At 39.7% G+C, this 21990-nt stretch overlaps 1 protein-coding gene across 2 annotated transcripts; it reads right to left on the reverse strand.

The window, feature by feature from the left end:
- Positions 1-659: 659 nt before the first annotated feature.
- LOC100666431 (HAUS augmin-like complex subunit 1) lies at positions 660-20705 on the reverse strand. Of its 2 annotated transcripts, XM_023543831.2 has the most exons (10): positions 20506-20617; positions 19637-19811; positions 13610-13643; positions 13260-13395; positions 10192-10326; positions 9296-9419; positions 8857-8922; positions 7964-8035; positions 7670-7717; positions 660-3819 (listed from the first exon to the last, which is right to left on the reverse strand). In XM_023543831.2, exons 2-10 carry the CDS (start codon positions 19646-19648, stop codon positions 3769-3771), a joined length of 678 nt encoding a protein of 225 aa, XP_023399599.1. In that variant the 5' UTR covers positions 19649-19811; positions 20506-20617; the 3' UTR covers positions 660-3768. The 2 variants fall into 2 exon arrangements, with proteins under 2 accessions (XP_023399599.1, XP_003406363.1); XM_003406315.4 differs by lacking the exon at positions 13610-13643 and having other exon boundaries at positions 1976-3819; positions 20591-20705.
- Positions 20706-21990: the final 1285 nt, after the last annotated feature.

The raw sequence follows: 21990 nt of genomic DNA on the forward strand, positions 1-21990 counted from the left end.
GAAACATCTTGCCAAACCACTGAAGCTTCACAACAAGTTTATGGGAATGCTGCCCCACATAAGAGTTTTTAGACGGATCAAGCATTTTAAGGAAAGTCGGGAAAATTTCAAGATAAGCCAGGAGAAGGAAGACGGCTCAGAAGGTTATGGCGACTATTTTTGGGATTCCAGAGGGGTGATCTTGACAGATTTTCTCAAAGGACACGGGATGATCATGAGGACTTATGAAGTTTTGAGAAAACTGGAAACTGCATTGGTGAGAAAAAGGCCAGGAAAGTTGCACCAAGGAATTTTTTTTCCATCACGACAATGAACCTTCTCATTCTTCAAAGGTAGCAAGGGTTGTCCTATGAGAATTTCTTTGGAAAACCTTACCCCATCCACCCTACAGCCCTGACCTTACTCCTTCAGACTTCTTTTTGTTCCCAAAACTCAAAGAACATTTAAAAGAAACACAATTTAAGTCCCTTGAGGCTGTCAAAACTGCTATTTTGACATGGTATAAATTGAAGAGCACAGAAGTCTCAGGGAAGGGCTAAAAAAAAAAAAAAAAAAAAATTAGAGGGATGAAAACACCGCCTTCAGAAGTACATAGACCTAGATAGAGGATATGTTGAAAAACAATAGCTTCATATTTTGATATTTTTGTTTAATAAAGGTTTCTATAATTTTATAACAATACTTTTGGATTTACCCTTGTATGTATTTCCAAGAAACATGCAGGTTGTTGTTAGTTACTATCAAGTCAGTGACCTTGTGTATAACAGAACAAACCGTTGCACACGTAAGCTAGCTGAAGTCTCACCATCCTCGCTTCTAAGGAGCTTTCTGGTTGTATTTCTTCTAAAATTGGTTTTTTCTTTCTTCTGGCAGTAAATATATTCAATATTCTTTGCCAACACCACAATTCAAATGCATCAATTCTTCTTCCTTTTTCATTGTGCAGCTTTCGCATGCATGTGAGGCAATTAAAAAAAAGATGGCTTGGGTTAGGCACACCTTAGTCATCAAAGTTACATCTTTGCTTTTTAAAATCTTAGGTCTTTTGCAGCAGATTTGCCCAATGCAATTCGTCATTTGATTTCTTGGCTGCTGATTCCATAGACAACTGATTGTTGATCCAAATAGAATGAAATAATTGACAGCTTCAATTTCTTCATTTACTACGATCTCGGTTATCAGTCCAGTTATGAGGATTTTCATTTTCTTTACATTCAGGCATAACCCATACGGAAGACTATGGTCTTTAACCTTCATGAGTGCTTCAAGTCATCTTCATTTTCAGCAAGCAAGGTTGTATCATCTGCTTATGGAAGGTCATTAACAAATCTTTCTCCAATCCTGATGCCATGTTCTTCTTCATATAGTACAGCTTCTTATCCATAATTTGCTATGATCCACACAGTCAGATGTTTTCACATAGTCAACAAAACACACCTTAACATCTTCCTGGTATTCTCTGCTTTCAGACAAGAGATATTGGACAACGATATCCCTTTTTCCACATCCTCTTCTGAATCTAGCTTGAACTCCTGGCAGTTCTGAGTTATAAAAAAAGCAGAATAGACACAGAGACATACAGGGAAGACAGACGCCCAAGAATGCCAAGGAAAACCAAGGAATACTGGCAGATACCAGAAACTAGGAGAAAGGCTCACAGAGGGAATCAACACGTCCCACACTCTGTCTTGGACTTCTACCTTCCAGAACTGTGAGAAAATAAATCTCTGTTCCTTAAAGCCACCCACAGCAGCACTAGGGTACTAACACAGTACTTTACCCTCCTTTGTTTAAATTGTGGTAAAGATGTGTATAACATGTACAATTCAGGGATACTGATAATACTCATCATGTTGTGCAACCATTACCATACCCTCTTCCAAATTATTCTATCATTAACAAAAACTCAGTGTCCCCTAAGCAATGACTTCCTCTCCGCCCTACCCTCCCAATCCCACTTCTGGTAACCATTAATAAGCTTTGGTCTCTATACATCTGCCTATTTCATACGAGTGGGATCACACAATATTTGTCCTTTTGTTACTGCTTTCAATCAGCGTAATGTTTTCAAAGTTCTTCTATGTTGTAGCATGTATCAGGTCTTCATTTATCTCTACGGCTGAGTAGCATTGCACTACACAGATATGTTAAATTTTGTTTATCCATTTATCTGTTGAACATTTAGATTGTTTCTACCTTCTGGCTATTGTGAAAAGTGCTGCAATGAATATTGGTGTACAGGTTTCTGTTTGCATTCCTGCTTTCAATTCTTTTGGGTATATACCTAGGATTGGAATTGCTGGGTCAGATGGTAATTGGTTTAACTTTTTGAGAAACAGCCAAATTGTTTTCAACAGCAGTGGTATCATCTTGCCTTCTCACCAACAAAGGGGCAGGATTCCAATTTCTCTACACCTCTGCCATCATTTGCTATTTCCCCTTTTTTTTTTTTTAAATATCATAGCCATCCTAGTGGGAATGAAACAGTATCTCATTGCGGTTTTTAATTTGCATAGTTTTTAATACTTCAAAAATTTCAAATGTTTCAATCATTTATGGCTCCTGGGTTTTGGTTACATGTTTCTGACCTAAGATTATTTATGAAACAAGACATTAAAACTCTCCCTATGATTTCTATTTTATATGTATATATATATATAAAACACATAAGGAGCCCTGGTGGCACAGTGGTTAAAGTGCTCAGCTGCTAACCAAAAGGTTGGTGGTTCAAACCCACAAGCCACACTTCAGGATAAAGATGTGGCAATCTGCTTCCATAAAAATTTACAGCTTTGGAAACCCTACAGAGCAGTTTACTCTGTCCCACAGGGTTGCTCTGTGTTGGAATTGACTCGATGGCAATGGGGTTTTTCTGGGTATATAACATATACCATATTGATATACGTAATATTATATATTATGATTATATAGGCAGACCCTGGTGTTACCACTGAGATCTGTTCCCGTGTTTAAGTTAATTTGTAGGTAAGTCAGAACAGTGCATACGGTTCTCATTTAGCCTTATGTTACTGCAACATGATTTAAAAGCTGCATGTGCAGCAGGTGAAGATGCCGGTGATGAAGAATTTATTCCAAGTAGGCGTTGGTTCAGTCATTTCAGAGTGAGGACAAATTTACACAGTATTAAAGGGCAAGTGTGAGTTGTCAAAACCCAGGGACTTACTGTACTACCTTTATTTTAAAATTTTTTGCAAATAAACCTTTGGTTTTTGGAGTTCATCCTGACATAAGGTATAAAGTATGGATCCAGCACCATGTATTGAATTATCCATTTTTCTACTATTGATTTAAAAGTTCTTTTCCATAAATAAAATTCCTGCATATATTAACATTTGGAGGAAGGCAGGTGAGCTGATGAGAAAAGACAACAGCAGAACCCAGGAGAGGGAAGGGAGTGGGAGAAACATAATTGGAGTCGTGGAACCTTCCCTCTCACGTCACCTGACCCACTGAGCAGATGTGTGACAGCTGGCATGACGTTCACCTAATGCATCTGTTGAAGGATACTTATCTACCAGCAACAGAGAAAACAACCAACCAAGAGAAAAGGCTTTTTTATAAAAAACAAAAAAAAAAAAAGAGAAAATGTTTTTTAATATGAACACTCAGTATTCTATCAAAAATGATGCTATTATCTCATCTAAGAGCACAGAAATTAAGTTACTAAGGAATGCCAAGAGGAAAAATATTCTTTGAAATCCTATTCAATTTATCCTGTTGGGAAAAACGACGTTCATTTGGCTGTGGTCACAGTTCCATCATCTCCACTTTCTGTGTAAGTTCAGCTTCAATGGTATCCTAAACAGAGAAAAGAATGACAAAAATCAGGAAATAAATAAGGAAATAAGACAGGTATTCTAACTTCAAGTATTATTTAAAATAAAACAAGCAAAAAATAAAGAAACATTAAAACTGAAATAAAAAATACCACTATGAATATCAAATATGCTTTTTGATACTCCCTGGCTTTTACACCTAAATGCTCCCCACCCTCCACTCCCACTTCCCCCTAAAAAGTTTTCAGACTTCTGATTCTAATAAACATCTGAAGAAGAGAGGAAAAAAACACCACTTTACAGAGATGAATCAGTGTGAAAATACACAACTAGATTTTTCTAATCTTTACCTCTTAAGCAAGACTTCCACAATGTCCCTCGCATCACCTCTTTTCTATTCTCATTTCCACTGTCCTCATTCTCATCTGGTCTAAATAAGCCAGCTGGTTTCTGTAATTTCCTTTCTCTCTTCTCTGATCCACCCTATACACTGCTTTCAGAATAATCTTCCTAAAGCAATGGCCTGATCAAAAAGCATAGCTTTGATCACATTTCTCTCCAGTTTAAAAAACAAAACTAGGCAATGCACAGCACTTTTAGGGGTTCCCTCAGCCTCCAAGCTCAAGCCGTTTTATATTTAAGGCCCTTTAGATTATAAACCAGTTGACCTTTTCAAAGCTATCTTCCACTGCATACTCTTGACTAGCTTGTGGTACTCCTCGCCATTTGCCATAGCTTAGAAAAGTCCTTCATTTTTCAGCTCTTACGCAGTTGCTATCAAGGAGCTCTGGTGGCGCAGTGGTTAAAGTACTCAGTTGCCAACTGAATGGTCAGTGGTTCAAACACACCAGCCGCTCCACAAGAAGATGTGGCAGTCTGCTTCTGTAAAGAATTACAGCCCTGGAAACCCTATGAGGCAGTTCTACTCTGTCCTAGAGGGTCACCATGACTTGGAACCGACTTGACGGCAATTTTTTTTTTAAATGCAGTTGCTAATTCCTTTTGCCTAGAATATTCTATAGCTCTCAACCTCCATTTTCCACCCAAGAAAATTTGTGCAAATTTTTGAAAAACATAAAACACCACTATGTATTTTTTTTAATTAACTTTTATTAAGCTTCAAGTGAACATTTACAATTCCAATCAGTCTGTCACATGTAAGTTCACATACATCTTACTCCCTTCTCCCACTTGCTCTCCCCCTATTGAGTCAGCCCTTTCAGTCTCTCGTTTCATGCCAATTTTGCCATCTTCCCTCTCTCTCTATCTTCCCATCCCCCCTCCAGTCAAGAGTTGCCAACACACTCTCCAGTGTCCACCTGATTTAATTAGCTCACTCTTCATCAGCATCTCTCTCCCCGCTGGCTGACAAGTCCTTTTCATGCCTGATGAGTTGTCTTCGGTGATGGTTCCCGTCCTGTGCCAACAGAAGGTCTGGGGAGCATTGCTGCCGGGATTCCTCTAGTCGCAGTCAGACCATTAAGTATGGTCTTTTTATGAGAATTTGGGGTCTGTATCTCACTGATCTCCTGCTCCCTCAGGAGTTCTCTGTTGTGCTCACTGACAGGGCAGTCGTTGATTGTGGCCGGGCACCAACTAGTTCTTCTGGTCTCAGGATGATGTAGGTCTCTGGTTCATGTGGCCCTTTCTGTCTCTTGGGTTCTTAGTTGTTGTGTGACCTTGGTGTTCTTCATTTTCCTTTGCTCCAGGTGGGTTGAGACCAATTGATGTATCTTAGATGGCCGCTTGTTAGCATTTAGGACCCCAGATGCCACATTTCAAAGTGGGATGCAGAATGTTTTCATAATAGAATTATTTTGCCAATTGACTTAGAAGTCCCCTCAAACCATGTTCCCCAGACCCCAGCCCCTGCTCCACTGACCTTTGAAGCATTCATTTTATCCCGGAAACTTCTTTGCTTTTAGTCCAGTCCAATTGGGCTGACCTTCCTTGTATTGAGTATTGTCTTTCCCTTCACCCAAAGCAGTTCTTATCTACTGATTGATCAATAAAAAACCCTCTCCCTCCCTCCCTCCCTCCCCCCTTCGTAACCACAAAAGTATGTGTTCTTCTCAGTTTTTTCTATTTCTCAAGATCTTATAATAGTGGTCTTATACAATATTTGTCCTTTTGCCTCTGACTCATTTCGCTCAGCATAATGCCTTCTAGATTCCTCCATGTTATGAAATGTTTCAGAGATTCGTCACTGTTCTTTATCAATGCGTAGTATTCCATTGTGTGAATATACCACAATTTATTTACCCATTCATCCGTTGACGGACATCTTGGTTGCTTCCAGCTTTTTGCTATTGTAAACAGAGCTGCAATAAACATGGGTGTGCATATATCTGTTTGTGTGAAGGCTCTTGTATCTCTAGGGTATATTCCGAGGAGTGGGATTTCTGGGTTGTATGGTAGTTCTATTTCTAACTGTTTAAGATAACGCCAGATGGATTTCCAAAGTGGTTGTACCATTTTACATTCCCACCAGCAGTGTATGAGAGTTCCAATCTCTCCGCAGCCTCTCCAACATTTATTATTTTGTGTTTTTTGGATTAATGCCAGTCTAGTTGGTGTGAGATGGAATCTCATCGTAGTTTTAATTTGCATTTCTCTAATGGCTAATGATCGGGAGCATTTTCTCATGTGTCTGTTGGCTGCCTGAATATCTTCTTTAGTGAAGTGTGTGTTCATATCCTTTGCCCACTTCTTAATTGGGTTGTTTGTCTTTTTGTGGTTGAGTTTTGACAGAATCATGTAGATTTTAGAGATCAGGCGCTGGTCTGAGATGTCATAGCTGAATATTCTTTCCCAGTCTGTAGGTGGTCTTTTTACTCTTTTGGTGAGGTCTTTAGATGAGCATAGGTGTTTGATTTTTAGGAGCTCCCAGTTATCTGGTTTCTCTTCATCATTTTTGGTAATGTTTTGTATTCTGTTTATGCCTTGTATTAGGGCTCCTAGGGTTGTCCCTATTTTTTCTTCCATGATCTTTATCGTTTTAGTCTTTATGTTTAGGTCTTTGATCCACTTGGAGTTAGTTTTTGTGCATGGTGTGAGGTATGGGTCCTGTTTCATTCTTTTGCAAATGGATATCCAGTTATGCCAGCACCATTTGTTAAAAAGACTATCTTTTCCCCAATTAACTGACACTGGTCCTTTGTCAAATATCAGCTGCTCATACATGGATGGATTTATATCTGGGTTCTCAATTCTGTTCCATTGGTCTATGTGCCTGTTGTTGTACCAGTACCAGGCTGTTTTGACTACTGTGGCTGTATAATAGGTTCTGAAATCAGGTAGAGTGAGCCCTCCCACTTTCTTCTTCTTTTTCAGTAATGCTTTGCTTATCCGGGGGTTCTTTCCCTTCCATATGAAATTGGTGATTTGTTTCTCTATCCCCTTAAAATATGACATTGGAATTTGGATCGGAAGTGCGTTATATGTATAGATGGCTTTTGGTAGAATAGACATTTTTACTATGTTAAGTCTTCCTATCCATGAGCAGGGTATGTTTTTCCACTTAAGTATGTCCTTTTGAATTTCTTGTAGTAGAGCTTTGTAGTTTTCTTTGTATAGGTCTTTTACATCCTTGGTAAGATTTATTCCTAAGTATTTTATCTTCTTGGGGGCTACTGTGAATGGTATTGATTTGGTTATTTCCTCTTCGGGAAACACCACTATGTATTTTTTATAAAAAAAAAATATACATATATGTACACACAAGTCAAAAAAGTATTAAAACATGCATGGGAATGATACATAGCAACTTTGGGACTGTGCTTACCTTTGAGGAAGAAGGAAAGAAGGAGGATGAAGGGAGATTTAGCTATATCAGTATTTAGTTTATTTCTTTAAAAAATGGAACTACTTACCAATTCTCTTTTTGCTTCTTCAATTTTCACTTGAGCAAGAGATGGATTCTTTTAAAGAAAAGTAAAATAAGGAAAGGTTATATTGTCTCAACTTGGCTCAGGAAAAAAACATAACCTCTTACAAAAGGCAAAAAACCTTACAGAGAGTATACCCAATGTACATGTAATACTGAAATCCACACCTGACTTTAAATCCCTAAACGTGGACCCACTATTTTCATGAAAATGTAGTGCCCTTGGAAGAGGGTGGAGAGGATGACTTTTTTTCCTTTTCTAATTCATAAGAATAATTACCGGCATTAAATCTAAATAGGATTCCAATTTTTTCTTCAAAGGTATAGTCTGTCGTTTTAGTTCTGCCAGTTTCTGGGGGGTAAAACATAGAAAGAGTCACAGAGTAATACAGACATTCACAATGGAACTAAATACAGCCTGTTGCTGATATAAAACACAGTAAAGCATTAAGTTATGGTATTTTCAAATAATGTATCTAATAAAGAGCTTCAATGACGAATGAATACATAAACTCACTTCCAATAGAAATAATACTTCTAAGATGCTTAAAATAGAAAAGTTATACTCCCACTTATCAAGGATAGGATTTAAGTATGTTTTCTGAGAACAGAAAAATATAGGAATTAGAACATACAGGAACAACCAGAGACTCAAATACATATATTTATGAATGGTCAACTTCAGATTACAAGAATGAAAGTCAAAAGAAATCCTAAGAACAATAATATAAATCAAAACCCTCTTTTTCTCCTATTTCCTATCGAAATAGCTAAAAACTCTAATGCCAACTAAAAACCCAGAATTGCACTTGGAAACTTGAGGTATTTTGCATTTTTACTGTACACCAAAAGAGAAGAAATACTAGTACCTAGATGGCTGGCACACAGTCCCTCAAGAAATATTGGTTTAATAAGTAAATCAATAATATATAACTGTCTGCAGCAAGAGCTTCTAGCCTATAGTAACAAGTAAAGGAAACCAAATAAATGCAAAGAAATACACAGCTAAACAAGTAAGAAAGATATAAACACTGGTGAACATAAAGTATAAAAAAATAAAGGAAAAGAAATCAGTTCAATAGTGAGTTAAAGCTCTATAAGAAGAAACAAATGAAAAAGCACACCCTGGACTAGTACTTTAAAGAAAGGTGAATTAGGTTAAAATAAGCTCACCTCTGACAGCGCCACTAGTGACTGGTGAGAGAGAGAAACATCCATGCCTCTGGCTGAAAGCTGTTCCTACAATTACAAAAAAAGGGAGTTCAGTGAAAAGATGTATTTTCAAATTGACCATCACGAAATGTTTTCAACATATAAAACAATAAAGAGAATCTGTGAGGCACAGATAAAAAACTCTATGTACGTCCAAGACTTTTATGAATGAATCACTTCCACACTAATGTATCTGTGGCAATACAGGTATAAGGCTTAAGTGCCTGAGCACCTGGGTCTGGCCTGGATCTGCTGCTAAGTAGCTATGTAACAGTGGGCAAGTCACCTATGTTCTCTGTGCCTTAGTTTCACCATCTGTAAAAACGGAGTTGTAACACTGCCTAGTTGTGAGGGAGAAGGTATAAAAGAAAACTCACTGTATTCAATTCTACATACAAACCTCTGCAGCTTTGATTCTAAATCTGAACTCCTCTGATTTTGCTTTTAGGAAGTCCATGTTCTGAAGACGATGGTTGACTCTGGCCCTTTCTGTAGAGAGATGCTGCTCTGCCTTCTTGAGATCCCTTCAAAAAGTAAAGTTAACATTTTCTTCTCAGTGAAATTATTATAAAAAAAAAACCTCTACTACTTTTGGAGTGCAAATCTGGATTACCAAATTGTGGATAACCTGCTTGATGGATTATCTCCCACAAATTTTACATCACAGAGTAGCTATCATGCATTCTTCCGGGTCACTGGCCCCTGTGCATTGCCATCTCAGATTTTACTCAAGAAATACAAAACAGTTTTAAGATACCAGAGCTATAATAAGAAAGGGCAACAAAATACAATGTGCCTTTCAGTTGTATAGTACAAAATGAAAAATTCACATACATTTAAAAACCTATGTCAATTTTAAGAAATGCAAAAAAGTAAACTGTATGAAGTAAAATGTAAATCTGTACCCGACCACCTCCACCTTAGTCATCTTCTACTTCAAAAACATTTTACGAGCCTCATTCCCTCATGTGTCCTTTTAAAAATCCTACTGCCAAGCTAAAATTGCAGGGCTTCAAACCAGTTCAGTCTGGTTCAACCCCTGCTGAGAATCTGCATTTCTAACAAGTTCCCAGGTGATGCTAATGCTGCTGGTTAGGGACCAATTCTGAGAAACACTAGCAGAGCAGTGGTTCTCAAAATTTACTATACTAAGAATCATCTGGGGATCTCGTTAAAATGCAGATTCTGATTCAGTATATCTGGGGAGGAAATGGAAATTCTCAGCAGGGGTTTGAACTGGACCAAATGGGTTTGAAGCTCTGTAAAACTGTTACCATTTCCAACTCAATTACTTACTCTTGTAGACGTTTTTCTAATACTAAAGTTCCAGTTAGATTATTTTCAAGTTTTGTCAACTCAAGCTTGATTTCTTCATTTTTGGATTTGGTGTGGAAAAGATCAGAGGTCAAATCATTCACTGCAGGAATAAAACTAAAAGAAAAATGGACATAAATGGACATTAATGATAACAGCTATAGCCCTCATTTATAAAAACCGTTTTACCTCCGTATGGATTTTTTTTTTATACGTGTTTTTATTGTGGTGAAATAAATAAAACAAAACATTTGCCATTTCAACCATTTGGTGTGTACCATTCAATGATGTTATGTTCACCATGTTGTAGAACCATCACCAATATGTTTCCCAATTTTTTCATCACTCGTAATGGAAACTCACTACTTATCAAGCAATACCTCCCTCTTACCCCTCCCACCCACCTCTGGTAACCACTGATAAACTTTGGTCTCTATAAACTTGCCTATTCCAAATATTTCATATTAGTGAGATCATACAATATTTGACTTAATTTTTTTTAGGTTCATCCATATCACAGCATGTATCAGAATTTTCTTTCTCTTTTTTGCTGAACAATATTCCATTGTATACACCACACTTTATCTATTCATCTGTTGATGGATGCTAGTGCTGTTTCTATCTTTTAGCTATCCTGAGTAATGCTGCAGTGAACACTGGTGTGCAAGTGTCTGAGTCCCTGCTCTGCATTCTTTTGGGGACATACTTAGGAGTGGAATTGCTGGGTCGAAGGGTCTATGTGGATTCTTACATAACATGCTGCTTCATGCCTCTGTGTATATTTTTTTTTAATAATTTTTATTGTGCTTTAAGTGAAAGTTTACAAATCAAGTCAGTCTCTTGCCCCTGTGCATTTTTTACACGCTCTTCCCATTTCCTGGAATGCCCTTCCTCCACTGGCAGATTTCCACTTGTCCTTCAAAACTCAGATAAAATTCCTCCCCTCCTGGAAATCACTACTCCTTTCTCTGTGCTACCCAGCTGCAGCTTGCACTTTCTCCTATTGTTGCAGCTGTCACACTGTATCATATTTTGTCCATATTCCTTATTTGGCTCTGAGCAGAGATGTCCTTGAAGGTGGTTACCATTCATCTCTGCCTCCCCATGCTTATAGCACAATGCTTGGAATGTAACTGATATTTGGTTTTTGGTTGAACTGACTTAATTCAAGGGTAGATTTCTGCTGCCATTCAGCCTACTTGTTCTTCATGTTAAAATACCTCTCTTTAAGCGCATACATAAATTCTAAGCCCTTATATAGGCAATGAAGCAGAACAGCTGTGGTGTTCTCTGATTATAATGATAAGTTGGAGTGGTAAACCAAAAAAAAAAAAAAAACCCGCTGCTGTCGAGTTGATTCCGACTTCTGGTGACCCTACAGGACGGAGCAGAGCTGCCCCATAGGGTTTCCAAGGAGTGACTGGTGGATTCAAATTGCCAGCCTTTTTGGTTAGCAGCTGAACTCTTTTTTTCTTTATTATGGTTTAGGTGAAAGTTTACAGCTCAAGTTAATCTCTCATACAAAAACTTATACACATATTGTTATCTGACGCTAGTTGCAATCCCTATAATGTGACAGCACACTCCTCCTTTCCACCCTGGGTTTCCCATGTCCCTCCAACCAGCTCCTGTCCCTTCCTGCCTTATCCTGCCTCCAGACAGGAGCTGCCCATGTGGTCTCATGTATCTGCTTGAACTATGAAGCACACTCTTCACAAGTATTATTTTATGTTTTATAGTCCAGCCTAATCTTTGTCTGAAAAGTCAGCTTCGGAAATAGTTTCAGTTCTGGGTTAATAGAGAGTCTGGGGGCCATGGCTTTGGGAGTTCTTCCAGTCTCAGTCAGACCATTAAGTCTGGTCTTTTTACATGAATTTGAGTTCTGCTCCACACTTTTCTCCTGCTCCATCAGGGACTCTCTGTTGTGCTCCCTGTCAGGGCAGTCATCAGTGGTAGCCGGGCACCGTCTAGTTCTTCTGGTCTCAAGCTGGTTTATGTGGCCCTTTTTTCTCTTGGGCTAGTATTTTCCTTGTGTCTTTAGTGTTCTTCATCCTCCTTTGCTCCAGGTGGACCTTGATGTAGCTTACATGGCCACTCGCAAGCTTTTAAGACCTCAGATGCCACTCACCAAAGTGGGATGCAGAACACTTTCTTAATAAACTTGTTATGCCAATTGACCTAGATGTCCCCCAAAACCATGGTCCCCAGTCCCCAGCCTCTGCTACTCTGTCCCTCAAAGTGTTTGGTTGTATCCTGCAAACTTCTTAGCTTTTGGTTTAGTCCAGTTGTGCTGAGTAGCCGAACTCTTAACCACTGCACCACCAGGGCTCCAGCTAAAATATGACTGCCAATAATATTCATACAGACTGTGGAGTCAGGCTGTTTCAACTCCAACTCTCTCATTTACTAGCTTAGAAGCTATTTAACCCCTTTTAAGCCTCAGTTTCCTCTTAAGGTTGTTCGAAGAATCATGTCAGTATATAGCTGAAATGTCTGTCATAAGGAATGATGGGCCCTAACTACTCTACCCAATAGGGCCGGTTGTTGTTGTTGTTAGGTGCCGTCAAGTCAGTTCTGACTCACAGCAACCCTATGGACCACAGAATGAAACACTGCCCAGTCCTGCACCATGCTCACGATCATTATGCTTAAGCCCATTGTCGCAGCCACTGTGTCAATCCATCTCACTGAGTCTTCCTCTTCTTCGTTGACCCTGTACTTCACCAAGCAGGGCTGGTACATAACCAAACTTCACTTCTCGCACCAGATCACTTAGTCTACTGCTTTTCTTATTGTTTATGGGGAACAGTGTGACACTTAATCCCTCCCTACATATACCTGAGAACCAACCTTTAGAAAAGTAATCCTGGAAGAAGAAAGGAAATACCAAAAATTAACCAATGTCAAATGTAACTGAATTAACTAGCAAACTAAAGAGTTAACTAAAATCAGCATTTTTGCATTTATTATTGTCTATGTAGAATTACCCAGAGAACTAAAAAGTTCTCAGCATGTATGAAAGCATAAATGAAAACTGTCACAAATATTACCTAGTTAGTGAGGTATCCTTTGTTTCAAGCACCAAGGCAATGTCAACCAAAGCATTCAGATACCTGGAACCGGCACTAGAGAGATTAGCAGGGGAAAAATTCACACTCTCCATGAGAAGGTCTTGAAGATGTTTAGCTGAAAAGATATGAGTTCCATGGTGACTGAGATTTTTTTTTTTAACAGCTTTATTGAGGTGTAAGTCAAATATCATGCAATTCATCCATATATATAATTCAGTGGCTTTCAGTATATTCATAGCAACGCATCCATCATCACAATCTTAGAACACTTTCATCACCCCAAAAAGAAACCTCCATACCTCTTAGTCATCATCTCCCAACTTTCTCACCTCCATTCCTAGGCAATGACGAATCTTTAGGTCTCTGTAAACCAAAAAACCCATTGCTGTTGAGCTGATTCTGACTCATAGCGGCCCTGTAGGGCAGAGTAGAGCTGCCCCATAGGGTTTCCAAGGAATGGCTGCTGGATTCAAACTGCCGACCTTTTGTCTCTATAGAATTTACCTACTCTGGGCAATTCGAATAAATGGAACCATACTACATATGGTCCTTGTGCCAGGGACCTTTCACTTGACGTAACATTTTCAAGGTTTATCCATGTGGTAGCACGCATCAGTATTCATTCCTTTTTATTGCCAAATAACATGTCACTATACGGATATAAAACCAAAACCAAACCCTTCGCTGTTGAGTCGATTCCGACTCATAGGGACCCTATAGGTCAGAGTAGAATGGCCCCACAGAGTTTCCAAGGAGCTCCTGGTGGATTCAAACTGCTGACCTTTTGGTTAGCAGCCGTGGCAGTTAACCACTATGCCACCAGGCTTAGCATAGTTTATTCATTCATGAGTTGATGTTCATTTGGATTGTTTCCATTTTCTGGCTATTGTGAATAATGCTGCTATGAACATTCATGGGCATACTTTTATGTGAATGTTTTTATTCTTCTTAGGTATATACATAAGAGTAGACTTTCTGGGTCATATGGAAAATCTGTTTCACCATTTAAGGAACTGCCAGGCTGTTTTCCAACAGAACGCTACCATCTGAGATATCCACCAGCAGTGTACGAGAGTTCCAGCTTCTCCACATCCTCCCAACACTTGTTACCTGACTTTGATTCTAGCCATCCTCGTGATTATGAGGTGGCATCTCATCGTGGTTTTGATTCGCATTTCCCTGATGACTAAAGATGTTGAGCATGTTTTCATTGTTGGCCATTTGCATGCCTTCTTTGGAAAAATGCTCATTCATATCCATCCCTTAGCCATTTTTAAATTGGGCCATTTGTCTTTTATTGACTCAGATGAGTTATTTCTATTTTCTGGATACAAGTCCCTTAAGAGAGATGATTTCTGAATATTTTCTCCCATTGTGTGGACTGTCTTTTTACTTTCTTGATGGTGTCCTTTGAGAACAAAAGTTTTTAATTTTGATGATGTGAGGCTTACCTATTTTTCTCTTGTTGCCTGGGCTTTGGTGTCACATCTAAGAAATCATTGCCAAACCCAAGGTGAGAAATATATATACCCATGTTCTAAGAGTTTTGGGTTTAGCTCTTACATTTATGTCTTTGTTACATTTTGAGTTAGTTTTTATATATGGTGTGAGGTAAAGGTCCAGCTCCATTCTTGTGCACGTGGATATCTAGTCATCCCAGAGCCATTAGTTCAAAAGACTATTCTTTCTTCCATTGAATTGTCTTATCACTCTTGTCAAAAATCATTTGGGAGATTGACTTACCACATCGTAGTGTGAGGAGCTCCATTGACCCTCTCCCCGGTGAAAATAATTAAAAAAATTTTTTTTTAAGCCCCTAGGAATGGTCCTAAGGGCATACAGCAAATGAAGAAACCATCTATTCTAGAAAATTTATAGAAAGGTCCAAGGCCACTCTCTCTCTCCCCCTTCCAGCTCAGTGAGGCTGAAACTCCACTCCAGACTGCTACAGCCAAAAACACAGACTCCCTTTCTCTCTAGCTCCTAGTCAGAGGCATTTCTTCCCAGAGGAAGCAGAATTTCAGCAATTCTCATCCTGCTGCCAGTTACTTGCTGCTGAGGCTGTCCCAGGGGAGTGTAGTCAGAGGTGTGGGCTCCCCTCTTCTGTCCAGCTTCCACTCATATAACAGCGTATCTACCTTGGGGGCAGCGTGCTGAGAATTCTGGGGCCTGGACTGGCCTTGCCTCAGTTCATGAGGCATGGATCTACACCAGGAAAGGCAAACCAAGAAGACCTCAGGTACAGCACTCCCCCTCCAACTGGTAGTGGTACGTATAAGGCACAAGCTTTTTACCCTAATTGATCAGAAATTTGAGGATAGCATAATGTGTATAAGCTCTGGAATCAGAGTGTCTTGATTCAAATCTCAGCTCTACCACTTCTTACTAGTTGTGGGACTTTGACAAAGTAACTTAACTTCTCTGGGCCTCAGTTTTCTCATCTGCATGATGGGTACCTCATAAAACCTACCTCATAGGATTGTTTTGAGGATTAATGAATACAAGTTAAGTACTTCTTACAGTGTCTAGTAAACGATAACCACACAACTATTAGCCATTTTATCTACTATAATAAGGCATGGTGTAGATCACATCAATATTAGCACATGACTTTGTTTTCAAATTCTGAAATATAGAAAAACTCACTTCACAAATATGTCAATTAAGAGACTATGATGATGGGCAAAGCCTACTTAGTTGTTTGGGAGTGAACATGGGGGCTATTTTACTAATCCTTGATTTTCAGGAAGCTATTTCTGATGCCTGAATTAAACTGGAATTAAAAAAAAAAAACTCCTCTTGGAGATCTTCTGCCAAAGACTGAGTATGAGTGAGAAAGCAGTTTTTCCTAATATTCTAAATGTGATTTTTGGCCTTGCCTTCTGGAAAACAGTGCATGAATTCATCCTAAACACAGACCATGAAGTATTTTATTATGATAACATTTTAAGAATTTGTCCTCGAGAACGTCATCGACTTCAGAAAAATGAAGAGATATACTGAGTATAAGTGAATCAAATAGATCATAACGAGCAATGATGCCAGTTGGTGACTCTTTAAGTTTCAGGGTCACTGTGTTCAATAACTAAAAATATATGTGTCAAATATGCTAATTATCTACAGGAAGGTTTTTTAATTTTGAAATTTAAAGCAGTTAAGCTTTCTCTGATACTCCCTAATGAGGGTAAGTATGGGCTTTAGCTCCTAAATGGCCAACTATATTTCTTCAAAACTAAAATGAACCTAAGTATAGGACAATAATCTTTGACTGACGTTCAAATATGTCTGTTTAACAAACAGACTGTAATAAGTATTTAGTTGAGGTCTTCTCATAGACCACCAGGCAGAGTTTCCAAAAGTCACTGCACGACAGAAAACACCACCGTACATTCCCAAACAGAAGGCTTTTATCCTTTGAGTTTGGCCAAAAACTCTTGAGTATAAACTTAGAATAGGGTCGCTATGAGTCGGAATCCACTTGACCGCAGTGGGGTTTTTAAACACATATTTGGAAACCCTGGTGGCGTAGTGGTTGAGTGCTATGGCTGCTAACCAGGAGGTTGGCAGTTCAGATCCTCCAGGTGCTCCTTGGAAACTCTATGGGGCAGTTCTACTCTGTCCTATAGGGTCGCTGAGAGTCGGAATCTCGACTCAACGGCAGTGGTTTGAAATACATACTCTGTTCATTTGTTTTTTTCTAATCTGAACATTCCTTTTAAAGAATTCAGATATGCCTTCAAATATGTCAACCTAATATTGGTGGTATTTTCTAAAGCTGAAGAAAGGTTTCTTTTTCAATACCAGGGTTTCTCAAACTTGGCACTACTGACATTTTGGCCTGGATAATTCTGTTTAAGGGGCTTTCCTGTGCATTGTAGGATGTTTAGCAGTATCCCTGGCTTCTACCCACTAGATGCCAGTAGCATCCCTCCAGCTTCAGGTTGTGACAACCAAAACTATCTCCAGACATTGCCAAACATCCCAAAATTACCCTTGACGGAGAACCACTGTTCCATACTATCTTGAGCTACACTCAATTCGATGAAAAATACTAGATGGCCTACCAGTGACCTGCCAGGTACAGTATTAACACTTGTGCACAAACAAGTAGCAGAACTCAGCTTTCTTTGTTAGCAGACCCATCATGCTTAATAATAAAAAATGATGATGATTTGATCTTCCATAAAATTTGCAGTCTGACATCTGAAATCGAGTTAGCCTTGAGAGTGGAACAGAACCAAGAAACGCTCTGGAATTGTTTCTTGTTTCCCCCCAACTGAAGGATGCAGCTTCCTTAGTTCCATCTGAACTCCCTATGATTACAGAAAGACTGCTTCATACAAAATTGTCCATCCTTTCCCAACTCCTGAAAATATTTCCAAAGTGGTCCAATCTCCTGTGCTGCAAAGCACTGTATTTTGCAGTAATAAAAATTTCACCTTAATAACGGTTTATATGATTTTGTTATAATTTTTAACTCAGAAGTCATTCAGGTCCTGAGCGCAATATGGTGTCACCACTCAGAATGTTTCTAATTACAAACTGAGGTCGCTTGTCCTCATCCTCTGAAATACACGTGAATATACGCTTGTCACCATGTTCCACTCATTTTGTTTGCTGGTTGACAGTTCCACTGACTAAAAAGAGGGAAATCTTAGGAAAGAGAAGGAATGATGAAAATGCATGACTATGCAGATAGTTCACTGGTACTGATGTTGGCAGGACTCTTATAGATACCTTAATATAGAAAATTGTGCCAAAATTCTATAGTCTGTATTAACAGAATTCCATCCCTGGCGGTGCAGTGGTTAAGAGCTTGGCTGCTAACCAAAAGGCTGGCAGTTCAAATCCACCAGCCACTCCTTGGAAACGCTATAGGGCAGTTCTATTCTATCCTATTCTATCCACAGCAACAAGTTCGTATTTGTTTGTTTGTTTATATTAACGACATTCCATATTAACAGAAGAAGCCCTGATGGTGCAATGGTTAAGTGCTTGGCGACTAACTGAAAGGTTGTTGATTCAAACCTAAGAGCAGCTCCACAGGAGAAAAGGCCTGAAGTTCTGCTCCCGTAAAGATTACAGCCCAGGAAACCCTATGGGGCAGTTCTACTCTATCCTAAAGGGTCTCTATGAGTGAGAATTGACTTGACAGAACACAACAACATATTAACAGAAACATTTGCTATTGAATATCTGTCACTCTAAAGGGTGCTTAAGTTTAAAGACAGAGCTAAATCATTTTACTTTGAAAATTCCTCAATTTCTAGTTTACAGAAATAGAACAAAAAAACGCTCCTTCCAAAACAAGATTTTTCTAGACTCAAAGCTCCTTTCCTCATACAGTATTTTAACGACAAAATAAAATTATTTAAAAACAAAACAGTTCTAAAAGCATATATACGGGAGAGTGTGACGAAAAGGGGCAGCACAAGGGAGCTCTGGGGTGATGGAACTGTTCTGTGTCCAGACTGTGATGATGGCTCCAGACTTTGTATTTGTGTCAAAACTCACAGAACTGTACACCAAACAAAAAAGGCAATTTTACCCTATGTTAATTTTTTTTAATTGTGGAAAGAGCAAATATGTAATAGAATTACAACATAGATCAAATTGCATTCAAAACATCATATGTAACAGATGTCAGTGCACCTGGTTAAACATAGGCCAAATGGAGGCCCCGCTTCCTTTCTCTTTTGTATATTCTCACCACCTAAAAAGATTTTTATTAAACTTTGTTTTTGTGGCTTGTTATCATAAAAACAATAGCTGTCTTGAATATACTTTTTTAAAACGATATTTGCCCAACAGAAAATTCTAATGTAATCTCGAGTACACAGAATGGGATGATTTGTCAGGTCTAACGGTTCATGGCAGAGCACTGCTGGTGTCTTAGTAGGTCATTACAACTAAAGCATGGGAACAGGTGATAGACCAAATCACAAAGGCATCTGTGTGTCAGGTTAACAAGCTTTAGTACTTACTTTTTTTCCTATCGGAGTACCAATAAAATATTTAATCAAGTGTGTACTCTCATGAGATTTAGGATTTAAGAAAGTTACGATCACAAGAGTGGGAGATGAATCTGGGTAAAATAAAGAAGCAAAGCTAACAAGTATAGTCATGTGCCACATAACGTTCATTCGGGCCAGTTCCGACCCCATATATGCCTGTGGTCCCATAAGGTTATACTATACAATATGGTGTTCGCACAACAACCAAATCACATAATGTCTTATTTGATAGAACGCATCGTGGACATTAGGCAATGCCATGACTGTAGTCTACTCTTTAAGATTACAAAATGTGGTCACCTCTAGTTATTATCTCTTCCCAAACTCTGGAATTAATCTCACCTTCTGATTCATATTCACTTGCTTTCTGTTTTAAGTCCTCTATTACCAGGGAGACATCCCTGTCCCGGGCCTTGTTGCGCTCTGAAAGGTGATACAGAATCTCTGTGGTCCTTGGATTCACCTCATATTGTGGAATGGGATGATCTCCAAATATTTTTTTCAACCAGGCAGCAACCTAACCATTAAAAGGAAGACACATTACAAGTTTTGTTCAGTGGAATGGCCCACAGAAAACATGACAGAGAAATGACCAGAATGCAAACTAAATGCTTTCTATGAATGTCCTGGGGTCCACTTTACATCCCAATTTGTCTGAGGAAGATAGCAAATGTCAGGAAATAAACTAAAAAAGTGATAGATACAATGAACAATGGGACAAGACCAGAGAAAAATCCGTTCTCTCTCGAAGATACAAAAAGCAGTTTCAATTAATTATTTGCATCCCTCGAAAAGCCGTAAAGCTCAGTACGCAGATGTGAAAGCATTATTTTACGTGCAGTTTGAAAAAAAGAGCTGCCCTCAAAACATCATAACCCTCGCAGTCTCCGTAAGCTCCCAGAGTTGGGGTGCAGGGCACGCAAGCAGCTCAGGTGTGAAAATTCTAGAAGGAAGCAGCAGCGAAGGGCGAGGATAGACTGGCTGGCAGGTCTGGGTTCAGGAGACCCACTCCAGGCTGTTGGGAGGGGATTCCCACTAGCCGGCTCCTAAACGCCTCTCCCAGCCCGAGTAAAAGCAAGGTAGAGGCCCAGGAAGGAAGGGAAACGCTCTTTCCTGGAGGGTCTACGGGGAAGTGGGGTTTCGCAGGGCCTGAAGGCGGCACTAAAAATGGGCGTCTCGAAGTAGGGAGATAGAAAAGGTAGACGTGGTACCCAGGAGATTCGCTCTCGGGGGAGACTGTGTCAAAGACGCGGGCTCCAAGAGTCTTTAAATCCCCACTCCCGGCCCATCCATCACCTGCGCTCCTTTCTCCAGCTGATCGCCTTTCTCCTGCTGCGCCGCCATAGCGGCAGCTCCCGCCACTTCCTGGGACGCTTCTTGGGGGCGACTAGCCCAGCCCCCTAAGGCGGGGTCTTAGCGAAGCCCCGCCCACACGCCTTTGGCCGCGCCTCAGCTTTGGGCCTAGGGTTGCTGGGAGTTGTGGTTTTCACTCGGCCTCCAGACGTTGAGTCTTTGGACGAGATTGGTCCAAGGCTCCAGGGCTGGAAGCCTGTTTGCCCTTGCAGCCTCCCCCGCCCACTCCGTCCAACAGGACTGGTTTTTTGCATTTTCACTGCGCAGGTAGTCCCCGATTTATGACGGGGTTCCGTCCAGACTTCTCCACTGTAAGTCGGTTCTGACCCTAAATCAGGTCTGATACAAGTCGAATACGCCTTTTTTTTTTTTTAGTTTTCATTATTATTGCCTTTTAGTATCAGTATCTTTATAAATCCGATCTTTATTTGTCTTTGGGAGTTGGAAACTTTACGTATAAACTTATAAGCTTATAGATACAGTTTAATACATAAAAAAAAAAAACCCGAACGTCCTAAGTGTGGTTCATGGTTACTCAGATACTTCAGGGACTACCTGTACTGTGTTTATGTGCAATTTTTGTGCATATATTCTGCTTGAAATTTGTTAGGTCCTTTGAATCTGTGTGTGATGACTTCGTGATGTGTCATTTGGCTAGGTCGAAACTATATTTCTTAGAATTCCCATTCCAGTATATTACCAATTAGGGCAAGCTACATGGGAAATTCAGGAGAGCTGGAGAACACAAGGGAGGCAGCAGCCATTTTGTAGAACACACACACACCTTCTCACAGTCATAGAATCATACATTAGTCTAGGGCTGCTATGAAGGGATTTTGCAAAAGTTATTAAAGTCTCAAACGACTTAAAAGAGAAACTAGGATAGTGGGCCTGCCTTAATCAGGTGTAAGCCCTTTAAAGAGGGAGTAGGCCACGCCGGTGGCATAGTGGTTAAGAGCTACGGCTGCTAACCAAAAGGTTGGTGGTTCGAATCCACCAGGCACTCCTTGGAAACTCTATGGGGCAGTTCTACTCTGTGCTGTAGGGTCGCTATGAGTTGGAATTGACTCATTGGCAATGGGTTTGGTTTTTTGGTTTAGGCCATAGGAGTCCCTGGGTAGTGCAAATGGTTAAATGCTCAACTACTAAGTGAAAGGTTGGCAGTTTGAACCCACCTAGAGGTGCTTTGAGGAGACCTGGTTGCACAGTGGTTAAGTGCTTGGCTGCTAACTGAAAGGTCGGCAGTTCAAACCCATTGGCCACTCCGTGAGAGAAAGATGTGGCAGTCTGCCTCTGTGAAGATTCTAATAGTCTTAGAAACCCTATGGGACAGTTCTACACTG

Source organism: Loxodonta africana, chromosome 11 (assembly GCF_030014295.1).
Source record: "Loxodonta africana isolate mLoxAfr1 chromosome 11, mLoxAfr1.hap2, whole genome shotgun sequence".
NCBI lineage: Eukaryota > Metazoa > Chordata > Mammalia > Proboscidea > Elephantidae > Loxodonta > Loxodonta africana.

Coding starts and splice junctions, on each gene's coding strand:
- LOC100666431 (XM_003406315.4), bottom strand. CDS start 20,638: ATGGCGGCGCAGCAGGAGAAAGGCGATCAGCTGGAGAAAGGAGCGCAG. Junction 13,396..19,636: donor AAGTGAATATGAATCAGAAG/GTGAGATTAATT, acceptor ATATCTTTTCAG/CTAAACATCTTCAAGACCTT. Junction 8,923..9,295: donor TTAGAATCAAAGCTGCAGAG/GTTTGTATGTAG, acceptor TTGTAATTGTAG/GAACAGCTTTCAGCCAGAGG.